Genomic DNA, 12,695 nt, shown 5'->3' on the forward strand with positions numbered 1-12,695 from the left:
TTGGTTTTTTACCTGTACTCTGATTTGCTGGAATTCAGTATATAAATTCAGCATGAAAACAAATTGTTGGAAGCTGTTTTTGCTGATCTAAATGTTAGATAGTACTTGAAAGGGAAGTAGGAAACTTGGATTAAATTTTTAAAATGGTGACAGAGCCCCTTTTGAGAGCTTTGTCAAGGAAGGAGCATATTCTTGAGATGAATGACAGGTATCAGGAACTTGTCCACCAACTGAAGGCAGTCAGATGGCCAGAGTTTTGTTAGAGGAGATGTTCAATTGTTCGTTGATGTAGAAGTGAGTGAGAAGTGCACCAAATGAGCACGATGGGTCGAATGGCCTCCTCTCATTTGTAAACTTTCTTATATGTTCTAATGATGGTAAAGCCTGTCCTTCAAAAACTTACAGGAGACTGCAGATTTTGACAGCATGACTGTGCAGGTAGTGGAGATAATTCTAGCTAGTCTTGTTAAAGTGTGCTGCAGGATGTTAGATGGTCTCCTAGAGCATGGGCGTTATGCTGAGGTATCAGCAGAGCTGCACAGTAAGCTGCAGTCCACTCCAAAAACCAATGCCAGCTCTGAGAGGGATTTTGGGATTTTTGACCAGTTGTTGAGAGAGAAGACGAGAGTGACAGGAAATGCTATTCCTTATTTTGTAATTTGACAAAAAGAGGTCAAATTACATAAAGGCAGAACTACATTAACTTTAACAAATGTGATGTTTGTTATTCTTTCAGAAAACTTTGAAATAAAGTGTTGATTAAATGAAAAGTTTCCATGGTTGATTTTTATTTTCTGGGAAGAATTTCCTGCTGTTTTCAATGTATGTATTTGTGTTTAATATTATTTTCTAAACTGTTTGCAATTACATTGTAAGCTATTTACAATCAATGTGATATTTATAAAACACTGATATAATTGTTTTGTTAGTGGTATATGAAAACAGCCTTGCAGTTATTTTTCTTGGTACTTGATCACGTTACAATAATGTGCTGCAAACATATTTCAATTCTCCTGGCAATAGATACGCAGTTTTAACGGGACATGATTATCATAAATGTCTTTGTAGAATCTCAACCGTCATTTTGAGTTGAATGTGAACGTCTGGCGTGCGAGACTCAGCATTCCACAGGAATAGCAAGGATCCTCTCTCGATAGGGGATTTTTACTAGTCTCAATCCAGTATGAACTACTGGTTATAATATCTGGTTTTCACTACCAAATACATATGACTAGGTATTATAATGTACTAATACAATATTAGATCTTCACTATATAAACACTATGGCACCATTCTGTGCCGTCTGTGCCCTGGAGGTCCTGCTGTACGTCAGTTTCAGTTTTGGTTTTAAAATACATCACACAAGGTTTATCTAGTCATTTTAATATAATTATCGTGATATATTATATTATTTACAGACTATTCGCTGTGTTGGTTTTTGTCCACAGGGCTTTTCCTCCACAGCGAGAGTATTAGCAGTGGCAGTAAACCCAAGCCCCAGCTGCCCAGCATAAACCTCGGTCTGTCCACTGTCCGTGTGAGCAGCCTCAGTTCTAGGCTGATTGCCTACTACCCTCGGCCCCCTCGGACCCCGGACCCCACTTCACCCAGTGTCCCTGGAAACCCAACACACGTGGTGTGGTTAAACCTACGGGCCTACTTGGCGCTTGTATTACTGTTTGGATACACAGCATTCTGTCCGGCAGCAAGGTTTGGTTGTGATTGCAGTTGTGCATTTGCCCCCGTTGTTGGCCAGTGTAGTGTTGCCAGGTGGAGACGTGCTTACAGTGGCCAGTCCTGCTAGGCACTCCACCTTGTCGCGAGGGTGTCCCAGTTGCTGTGTGCCTCTGGTGCCTGCACTGATCAGCGCCACCGCTGCATGCTCCTGAGGCACTCACATCAGAGCATGGAGAGACTCTGCTCCTCCTCTGCTCATCCGCGCTGTTGTGCTGCTTTCAGCCATCAAACCTTGCCCCTCCCTGGAATGGGAGAGGTCATCTGCCCTGTCTGTTTGCCGACCACAGGCACAGTTAAAATTTGGATCCTGACCCTGCTACGGCACGCCTCTGCTCCCAGTCATGTACAGAAAGCCGCCGCCATCACCTCCGCGCACTAAGACCCTCCATTTAGCGAGCAACAGTAGGGGCCCAGTAGATCAGAGTTCCACCTCTCCCTGAGCCCCCGTCTCCTCCTCCAGGCCAGCAGCCTTGGAAGCAGCCATGCATGATGCACCTGCTGGTCCAGCTGCGCCTGCCGTTCTTGCTGTGCGGACTCCTGTACAGGCAGCAGAGCAAAGAAGGAGATTATTGAAGTGGCACCTCTGAGCCCCCTCCTCTTCCTCACTCCTACGCCTTAACAAGGCTCCTCCGGAGCATGGTGCTCATTTAAAGGACTACACAGGGCTTCCTTGTTAGGACACCCTTGTGTATAGTTAGTGTTGTTTCAGCGGAGGCCACCCAGGCTGGCCCTGTGTAGCCCACTGTATATGTTGTCACAGGTGTGCATGTGTATTACTCTGCTACCCTGTTGTATACAGTTCACTGAGCCCTGTATTAAGCGAAGGACATGGAGCTGGTCTCCCTTTGCCCCGCTTTGTGTATTCTTCTTGGCCACAACACAGTAGAGGTTGCTGTTGCCCACTCCTTGCTGCGCTGGTCAGGCCAGTGGGAGCTGCTCCTGTGGTAAGCGAGGGCGCATGAGCTGGTCTCCTGTTGCCCCACTTCTTTATTTAGCCTTGCTGTCACAGTAGAGCTTGCTGTCACCCTGCTCCTAGCTGTGCTAGTCGAGCAGGAGGTGGCTACGCCTGTGTTAAGCGAGGGCGCAAGAGCTTTGCTCTTGCCCAGCTTTGTATATGGGGAGCAAGCTAGGTTTTTGGTGCTTGCTGTTTTGTTTGGTTTGGTGTTTTGTTCTTGTCCCACAGTGAAGACTTGGTCCAGTCTGTGTGTAGTTTGATTTGTTTGTTTTGTGTATCTTTTTGATTGGCCCTCGTGGCATTACTCTTCAGGGGTTGTTTCGACAAGATGACCTTCTTGATGAAGAAATGGCAGGCAGCAGCTCAGGAAACCAGGGTTATGATAATAAAGTAAAGATATCATTACAATTAAGACACATGATGCATGATACAAGTTAATTTAGCTTATTGCTATGTTGGTGATGCATTCATTGTAATTTTCTTTTAGGAGAAAATCCAGAGTCCTACAGAGATACCGAGGTATTCTGGCAAACCTAAGCTATCAGCACTTTTTGTGAACCACCACTAATTTGATATTTATCCAGGAAGTGGTACACAGACACAGCTCACAGAGCTTGGAGTTCTTACTGAAGTCAGATCTGGCATCATTGATAGAAAAGAGCAGAGAATTATTAAAAAACACCTAAATGTATTAGAGTGGTAATCAGTACAAAATTGTTACTCTTGGTATCTTATAAAATATATTTGCAGAATCATTACTTTAGTTGCCATAAGGAGTTAATAAAATGAATCAACCTTATTCATAATATTTTGAGGATCTCATTTTTGTCTTTCTCATTAAATCTTTGTCAGTTTTACCTTAATCTTAACCACTGTTAAACCAACCTAATCTAATTTAGACATAGTGTTTTGTTTATCTACATACATGTATTTATGTATCTACATTAATATTGTTTTTACTTTCTGACTAATATTTCAAGGTTGGTATTTGTTTTCCTGTAAAAATAATTAAACACTTACGAAGCATTCTATGTGTCCTTTCTTGTTAAAATGTAGACATATGGCCTGTTAAGTTTACGAAAATACACTTTTAAAGTGCTGTTCTAGATTAAAAATGTGCACTACTTTAGTTTAGGTCTTGCAAAATTATTTATAAAAGATTAACAACCGCTTATTAACAGTTATTTGAATCACCTTGAATTTTAGTAATAGGTCTATATAGTTATGTTTGAGTTTAAGTTTGTATTTACTAATATAAATAAAAGCAAGTAGTTGCAAGTTGGCAGCAGGCAATCCCTTTGCAGAGCTAGAAGGTTTTAGAGTTGAGTTTTCAAGTGTATGTTTTGAATGACATGGGCCAGAGAAGTTTTAGCTGTTCTAATAGGGTTTAAAATGAATCTTTATAGTATGGAGAAGTGCAACCTCCATAGTATGAAGATAATTTTAAACCCATAAGGGCTACAATGCAGGATGTGCTCTTAAGGAATCCAACTATGTAAAACATGTTTGATGACTACTAGCAAGCAATAGCAGTTGTAATAGGGGTATTTTGTTACATTATAATGATAGGTGACTTACCAGGGTTATGTAGTACCTCTCACAACATGTTCTAATAGGATATAGAATAAATTATACTATTCAATAGCAACTGAATTCACATGGTTATCAAGTATCCACAGGTCTGGGTGAAAGATATGGACACCATCTATTCACTGGGATAATGTAATGTTTTTATCCCAGTTGCATGTTTTGCAAGATATAAAAGACAAAAGTTACTGACTCTTTTTATTTTATTTTGTAATACATCAGAATACCTGGCAATGTAATGAGAAATACAAATAGATCACAATGATTTACTATATCATAATTATATCATTAGAAATTAATAGGAGCAAAACGTATTTATAAATGGTAATTATACGCTGATATTATAGGTAGAGCTATAGCATATAAAGCAGTATTCTTATAATATATGTAATTAAATAGAATTATAAGATGTTTTATAGCAGCTAATAAATGGCATGGCAAATTATAATAGATTGATGTTGGCATGTAAATGACATGTTATAATACATGTTATAAAGTATGTTGTTAAATATATAACAGCAAATAAATGTCTAATAATATATTTATAATTTGTAATAATAACATATAATAATTAATAACATAATTAATAGCATATTATAATGGATACCTAAACTAAAGTGTTACTAAGAAATTTGAATTAATATTTGGAGAAAATTACTTTTCTCTTAATGTATTTATGTTTCATGTGGTATACCAGGTACAGTACATTCAATTAGATCATATCAGGACACAGGAGGCTATTCCAACTGGCAGAATTTCACACTGCCATTCAATGAAAACCCAGGAAAGAGTGGCTTAGTGAAGGTGGTCTGAAATTTGTATAGGAGAGTCATGGTATCAGTGTCAGGAATTGTGTAGAAGGACAAAGTTCCAGCCTCATGATCCAGATACACTCCTACTCTGGAGGAGGCTGGAGAAGTTACTGCAGTTTCTTCATCATTGTGCCGGACAGAGAAACCAGAATCATGGCACTCCAAACTCCAGGACTTGTCATTGTATCCAAGGCGACACTCATCACCCCAGCCTTTCCTGCCAATTCCTTCATATGTGACACCAATATAAACCATTTCCCCTGTCCACTCAACCTCCCAATAACTGCGATCAGACAGAGCCTGTTTGCACAGGACTTGGGGATACCAGTCAAATCTATCTGGGTGATCAGAATATGTCAACTTCTTATTTCCCTCTGTCACCTCTCTGTTCCCCTCAGACAGACAGAGTTGTTTCTGAACTGTGTTGGGGTCCAGTGTGAGGTAACGGAAATCTAATGGGAGATTAGAGGAAAGGGTGTAGTTAGAGGCCAGATGGAAAACAAACTGTTTTTCAAAATGTCAGAAAACTTCTTCAAGTCTTAGAAGTAACATTAGACCTCTATTTTTCTTTGTTGCTATAGCTGAGTTTATTTTGGCATATCATTGTGCTATTGTAATTGTGGATTTGTGCATGGGGTCCAGTTGAGTACCATGTATGGACTGTAGGGGCCAGAGTAGAGCCAGCACTGTCTAGTCTATAAGGCCAAAATCGGGTTCAGGAAAATCTAAATGATATACATGTTCAGTTAAAAGCAATATTCTTTGTAAGATGTAAAGATGGGACCTACATAGAATGTGATCATTCCAAATACATGTATACAGGGAATTTGAAATATGTATTGAGAACTTTTTTCAAAATGCTGATTGTTACAGTGTGGTGTTTTGGTGAAACAGACTCACATTTTGCAAACTCTGATTTGGTCCTGGGCTGTGAGAACGGTTGACTCTGCACTACCGTAACTGAGGAAAACAGAGAGAGAAAAATATTTAAGTCTTCTGGATCAGTCCTGGACACAAACAGTACTCTGCCACATTGCTACTGACTCCAGTATATAGAGCCTTATGGCATGCAGTAACTCAACATTAAAGGCAAATCAATCATTCTAACTCATCATTTTATGGTTGTAGTTCTCTACTTTAAAATGAGTATTCTACTGAATTGTAACTATGACTGATATTGTAATCCTGCTTTATAGTAGAATGTTTATATATATATATATATATATATATATATATATATAATATGATCATTCCAAATACATATATATTTATTCTTTATCATACTCAGAACAGTGTGTGACAGCAACATAATCTGACATCCTATGTGATTATAGAGTCTGATGGTCTGATGGTACTACTTTGTTTGCTAATGTTGATGATTTTTGTTTTTCTTAGTGCTGTGTTGTGTCAGTTTTTTCTACAGGGAGCCGAACATCTGTAAGAAGAAAGTTTCAGTGAAACAGACTTACATTTTGAAAACTCTGCTTTGGTCCTGGAAGAGTCTGTTTCACTTAAACGTCCTGAGAACTGTTGACTCTGGACTTCCGTGACTGAGGGAAACAGAGACATTTCATGTTTGGGGGGATAAATCCTGCACACTCCAGTATCTATAGCCTCATGACATTTAGTCATTCAAACTGAAGGACAAATCAGACATTCAATCTTATTTTATGATTGTACTTTTCTACTTCATCATGATTATTCTACTGTATTGTAACTGTCCCCTATTGTAACATGACTGGTCTAGTGTACTCCTGCTTTACAGTGGAATGTTATTTTCATATTGTTTTTTATAATTTATGGTACTGCTATATATTCATTGTTGAATTTTAGATCTGAAGCAGTGGGCTACAGCAGTCCATAGCTTGTTTGGTTTACTACAAGATATACCAATAACCCTGTTTACCAAGATACTGAAGAACAGCCTTTTAGGAATGTTACCTGATTGAAATGGTGGCTCTAGTTTCTTATTTACTGAAACACAAAATAACAGAAGGTTAGTAGTTTATTAGTGCAACACACAATATTTTTTACAATGCATTTGATCATTATTTCTGAAAACTTAATAGGCTTTTTATGAAGAATGTTGTGGTTGCTTTTTTCTTTTGACACTATTCATAAACTTGTATAAGGGGACCAGGGCAGCAAACTCTACAGAAAACACTGTGTGTAAAAGGAAATCTGTGATGCATCCTCTCTGAACACTGTTTACAAGCTTGCACAAGTGGATCTAGTTTAGCTGTCTTATTAAATGTCTTGTATTTTTTTCTTGATCCTCACTTTTCTCCAGCTCTTGCTGCAGTCTTTGGACCAGATTCATTCTTGGAATATTCTTCAGGGTATCCTCCAGGATCTCTTCAACTGTCTTCATGTCATAGTGCTTCATCATCTCACCAATCATGTCATAACCCTCTTTGAGATTTTCCAGCTTGTTGTAGGGGATGTTGCCAAGATCTAAAGGCAGATTGTTCAGTTCATACTTGAATTTGTTAAATTCAAACTCTGTCAACTCATCCAAGATCTTCTCAAAGACTTTTCGCTTCTCGTAGTTCTCAGTCATTTCTGCTCTATTTACCTGAAAGTATAAGTATTAGTAGTAGTAGTAGTAGTAGTAGTAGTAGTAGTAATATTAGTGTAAATCATATACACAATTCTAACATTTTTCTGGAGAAATCTCAATTCCCAGCAACCTAAAAAAGAAAAAACTGCAAATAGTTAACTACTCTGCCACAGATCAAAAAGGTTACAGGCAGGCAAGACACCCATCTGCAGAGGTGCTGATCAGGACCATCACATCTCAGGAGGAGCCAGCTCCACAAATCAAAGAGGATCTTGGAAACATTCGTCTCTGGACAGATGGCTAAACAACAAAGCACCCCTCTCCAGACACCTTTGGAATGCAAGAAGGACAGCCATCAAGGGGACAGAGAGTAAGATGAGGCTCACCAGACAAGCCATTTGACACCCAGCACAACCCTGTCTTCTCTGCAAGCATACCAACTAAAACCTTAGAAACAAAGAATGGATAATTTCATATTTTGTAGCAAAACACCAAAAATCATACAATCAAACAGGACACTGGACCATGGCACTCAGACCAACTCCATTCAAGACTAAATTAACAGTGACAACAAAAGCCAAACACTATTCAAACACATCCACATATGTAATGTTTAGTCTCGATTGAAAAGGCATTCAACCAAATGAACGACTAAATAAAAGTTCCCACATCTATATCTTAAATAATGGACTAAACAAACCATAATGCTAGAATGCAACAGAGGCACTCCCTCTTAAGAGGACAGGAGGACACCTAGTGCCCAAGAGAAGAAGGGCACTGTGACAGCCCTTAAATGGATAGAAACAGACTTTCTTTTTAAATTCAACGATTACAATTTACTGAGATTGAAACCCTGCCTAGCACGTATATGTCTGAGGTCCAAAAGGGGGATTCTAAAGGATAACACAATCCAAAACAGTTAAACAACTACAGCAGCAGGAAACTTAAAGGTAAACCTTTATGATGTCAAAACATGCTACCTTGTTTAATATCAAATTAAAGAGGATAACTTAAGGATCTCAAAAATGTGAATACTAACCCCACCATACTTATACTAAGAAAGTTATCCATAAAAAACAATTTAGGGACAATATCTAAAACTCATGAAGGCTGCAACTTTCCAATACACATTTTAGCAAAAGGTGGAGCAGACAGCCCAGCAACAGGACATCTGAATTTTACCACACACGAACCAACCAATCAGAATTTGGAGGGACAAAGATTAGAATCTCTTTGTCTAAAACATAAAAACCATGGTTAGAAACTAGCAATTTGGAAAAGAACCCAGGAAGATTGGAAGACACCGAAGTGGAAACCCAGGAAGGAATCCTGACCAGAACTTCTCTACCAACAACCTGGAAGCTTTATTCAGCAAATATTATTTCTTCTGAAATTGATACCAGATAAAACGGAAACTCTAGTTTAAAGTCGGACAATCGAAAGTACTTACTAATAAAACAATAACCGTAATGATAAATTAAAACAATTTGTCCATTGCAACATTTTGGCTGTATCTTATCAGATCAGCACCCTTTCATTTAATTAAACTATTTAAAGGAGTAATCCCAAGATACTTACTTAATTACTATGTACAGCATTGAACTGAATAGCTAATCTCTAATCTTGAACATACTCAATTAAATCACTATTACTTGTTTGCACCAGAGAGAACCAGATTTAACTACCGTATTATCTCATTGAAGATAATGTATTAATATATGTATGGCCCTGCAAGCTAATTAAGGAACAATTCTTAATTTAGCAAGGGTAAAACACTTGATTTTAATGTACATTTATTTCCATGCCTGGCCTATCTTGTGCCCCAGTAACAAAAGAGTCATATGTTTCTGCTATAGATAAGAGCAGTGCAGGACAATCAGTTTTTTATGATCTGCTTTCAGTTTGAGCTGCCTGACTGTATTTCACATTATCCTGTCTTATACCCTGGAATAAAGAGATTTTGAACTTGCAAAAGAGTGATAGTGATAGCTCTGTATTCCATCCATCCATTTTCAAAACCACTTATCCTGGTGAGGGTCATGGGGAAGCCATGCTTTGATCTGTAATTCTAGACTGTATTGTACTTTTATAATGCTCTTATGTTTTGTAAGTCACCCTGGATAAGGGTGTCTGTTAAGAAATATAGATTATTATTATTATTATTATTATTATTATTATTATTATTAATAATAATAATAATAATAATAATAATAATAATAATAATAATTATTATTATTATTATTATTATTATTATTATTTATTGAAATCATCACAAAAAACTTAGTCATAATTCAAGGGTGAAATGTAGTGCAATGATGTGTGACGTGTGAGGGAAATATTAGATTTTTTAAATTAAGTCTCGCATTCATATATAATTACACATATACATATATGTAATGAATTAGCAAACAATGATATTATGCAAACAAGGATTCTCCAAAATTAGAATCCAGTATAGCAGAGTTTAATATTTTTAAGGAGCTCAGGAATGTATGTTTAAAATGCAATTGTACATGTTCTAAACAGCAGTTGAAATAAATGGGGGTTATGCAAGTGCAAACAATTTGAAATATTACAACCTCAGCTTACTGCTGTTCCCCAATGGCTCGCTCAAGTTATTTTCTTGCACATAGAGCTTCCATTTATGACACTCAAAAACAGAAGTATGTTATTACTAAATAATGCACATAATACACCTATTTAAGTGTATCTATATAACTATTAATAGTCATGTAATGATACATGTTTTTCACCTTAATCCGTGGACTGTAAATATTAACTATATCTTTAATCATATCCTGTCATCACTGTAAATAAATCACACTTTCACTTTCAGTTTTATTGCTGGTTGTCTATTGCCACCTTTTCATTCTCCCTGGACATCTTGTCACAACTACCATTAATAATAAATCCAGAACTTTAAAAGGATAAGACAAAAATGAAATAAAAACGACAATAAACATAAATGGATAAATAAGTAAATAAATGGTGTAAAAGCAAACAGAGACCTTCAACTATTAGCAATAAAGGAAATAACAGCTTTAGACATTTACTCCCTCTATTTCCAAAGACCCCACTCTCTTTCCACGCAGAAGCATTCGGCTCTTGGACTGGTCCAATTGTAAATATTCAAGATGTAAATCCCAATTAATATAAATGTATGTAAAGTACAGCAGTATCAGTTGTTTAAACATTTATAATTATGTTTCCAATGCAGGTATTAAAGCATTGAACTATAAACATAGTAAGAAACATACTCACTTGATGATGTAATAAGCCCTCCGACCTCTTTTTTGTCTGTTTTTTTATTATTTCTTTAATTGTTAGTTATGTTGTGGATAAAACCCAGTGATCATTTGTCACACAAAATCTATCCAGAAAATTATAAACTCAGTTATTCTCTTGTAAAGACCCAAATATTAAATCTGTCAATTTCAATTTACTTGACAGTGAAAATTAGACACAGCCCACCAGTTCCAGAAACAAGAGCTATGCTATGAAATACATTTCAACAGCAATAAAACAATTGAATTTGTAAGTAATGCTGTTCACCTTGTAATATTATCCGTATGTATAAACCTTTGTTTGGTAGTGATTGTTAAACTACAAAATCAACAACAACCATATTGTTTTAATCTCCCTGATCCACAGGTGGCCAGACAAACAACAGAATAAAATAAAATATACCTCTGCTCATCAGTGTCTTAATTGGACTGGAGATGTAACTGCTCATCTGTTTGAAAAAAACCTGTTTCCACATACACACTCTCTCACACACTGACTCTCCCTCTCTCAGTTATCATTGACCATTATGACCGCCTCGGGTTAAAGTCTGACTTATTTTACAGCCAGGCTGATGTAACAAACCTCCTCCTCCCTGTTCTCGCCGTTTCCTCTGTGTTCTGTGTTCCATATGTAACACTTTCCAGTGGATGAGCATTGTAGCTGACTACACCATTGGAGGAATACTCCAAACTAACACATAAGGACATGTAAACTCTTTTAATTGGGGGGCTTCAAAGTGAGTCACTTTCTACAGGCACAATATCACAAATTCATGGAAAATAATCTTTTATTAAAATTCAGTTTTAAAATTAAGTGTTTCTTAAATAGCAGCATTATAAGCAAATAGAGCACAATAAGCAGTGAAACCTCAATAGATATCTTACTAGCACATTAAATCAAACAAATTTACAGCAGAGGTATTCTATCACTTTCTTACCCCAACCACGGTAGGGCCAATTCCAACCTCTGAGATCACTTTAATTTATTTAATCTCGTCTCTTTCGGTTTTGTTCTCAACAATACAAGCTTCAATCCAGTTCAACCGGCACGTCCACTTATAACCACAACCCACCATTCACAGAAAGTCTGCCTTTTAAATCAATCAACATAACTAACAATCACCTACAGGTGACATGATTGATCCCTTTGCTGTCCCTTGATCCAAGTAACCAGGCTAACTAACGCACCAGCTAGAAGGATAAAGTTTATCCAAAACACCCGTGTTACACCTATGATCAGTGTTGGTGGTTTTGCAGACATGAAGAAGAAATCTCTTCTGAACTCTCCATTCCAGAATAGGGCTATCAATCAGATTCCCACTGCACAGTGTTTTAGTTCAATCTCCTCTCCACGACATAGCACTGTGTGAGTCTCTATTGTATCTAAGGACTGTCAGTGGAAGGGTGGGGGGTAGACAGCTTTTTATTGTTTGGTTTCAGTTTGAGCTGGATGACTCTCCTGACACACCAAGCTGATTGATAACCAGTAATAAAGATAAAAAAACTGCTCACCCTGTAAGATCTACTGAGCAGCATTTCACACGCACAAATATATATATATGTATAATCTCTCTCTCTCTCTCGCTCTCTCTCTCTCTCTCTCTCTCTCTCTCTCTCTCTCTCTCTATATATATATATATATATATATATATATATATACAGTAACCTCCAAAATAATTTGCATCCTTGATAAATAGCAACAAAGGCTGTATAAAATGAACAACTCAGATATATTGTTTTACATACTTACAGACAGACAA

General features: G+C 37.2%; 1 protein-coding gene across 1 annotated transcript; it reads right to left on the minus strand.

The window, feature by feature from the left end:
- Window positions 1-4,514: 4,514 nt before the first annotated feature.
- On the minus strand, window positions 4,515-11,905 carry LOC136764561 (stonustoxin subunit beta). The gene is made up of 6 exons (XM_066718725.1): window positions 11,874-11,905; window positions 7,372-7,666; window positions 7,033-7,065; window positions 6,561-6,641; window positions 5,992-6,051; window positions 4,515-5,543 (listed from the first exon to the last, which is right to left on the minus strand). Exons 2-6 carry the CDS (start codon window positions 7,649-7,651, stop codon window positions 5,017-5,019), a joined length of 981 nt encoding a protein of 326 aa, XP_066574822.1. The 5' UTR covers window positions 7,652-7,666; window positions 11,874-11,905; the 3' UTR covers window positions 4,515-5,016.
- Window positions 11,906-12,695: the final 790 nt, after the last annotated feature.

The sequence above is a fragment of the Amia ocellicauda genome, chromosome 12 (genome assembly GCF_036373705.1).
Source record: "Amia ocellicauda isolate fAmiCal2 chromosome 12, fAmiCal2.hap1, whole genome shotgun sequence".
Taxonomy (NCBI): Eukaryota; Metazoa; Chordata; class Actinopteri; order Amiiformes; family Amiidae; genus Amia; species Amia ocellicauda.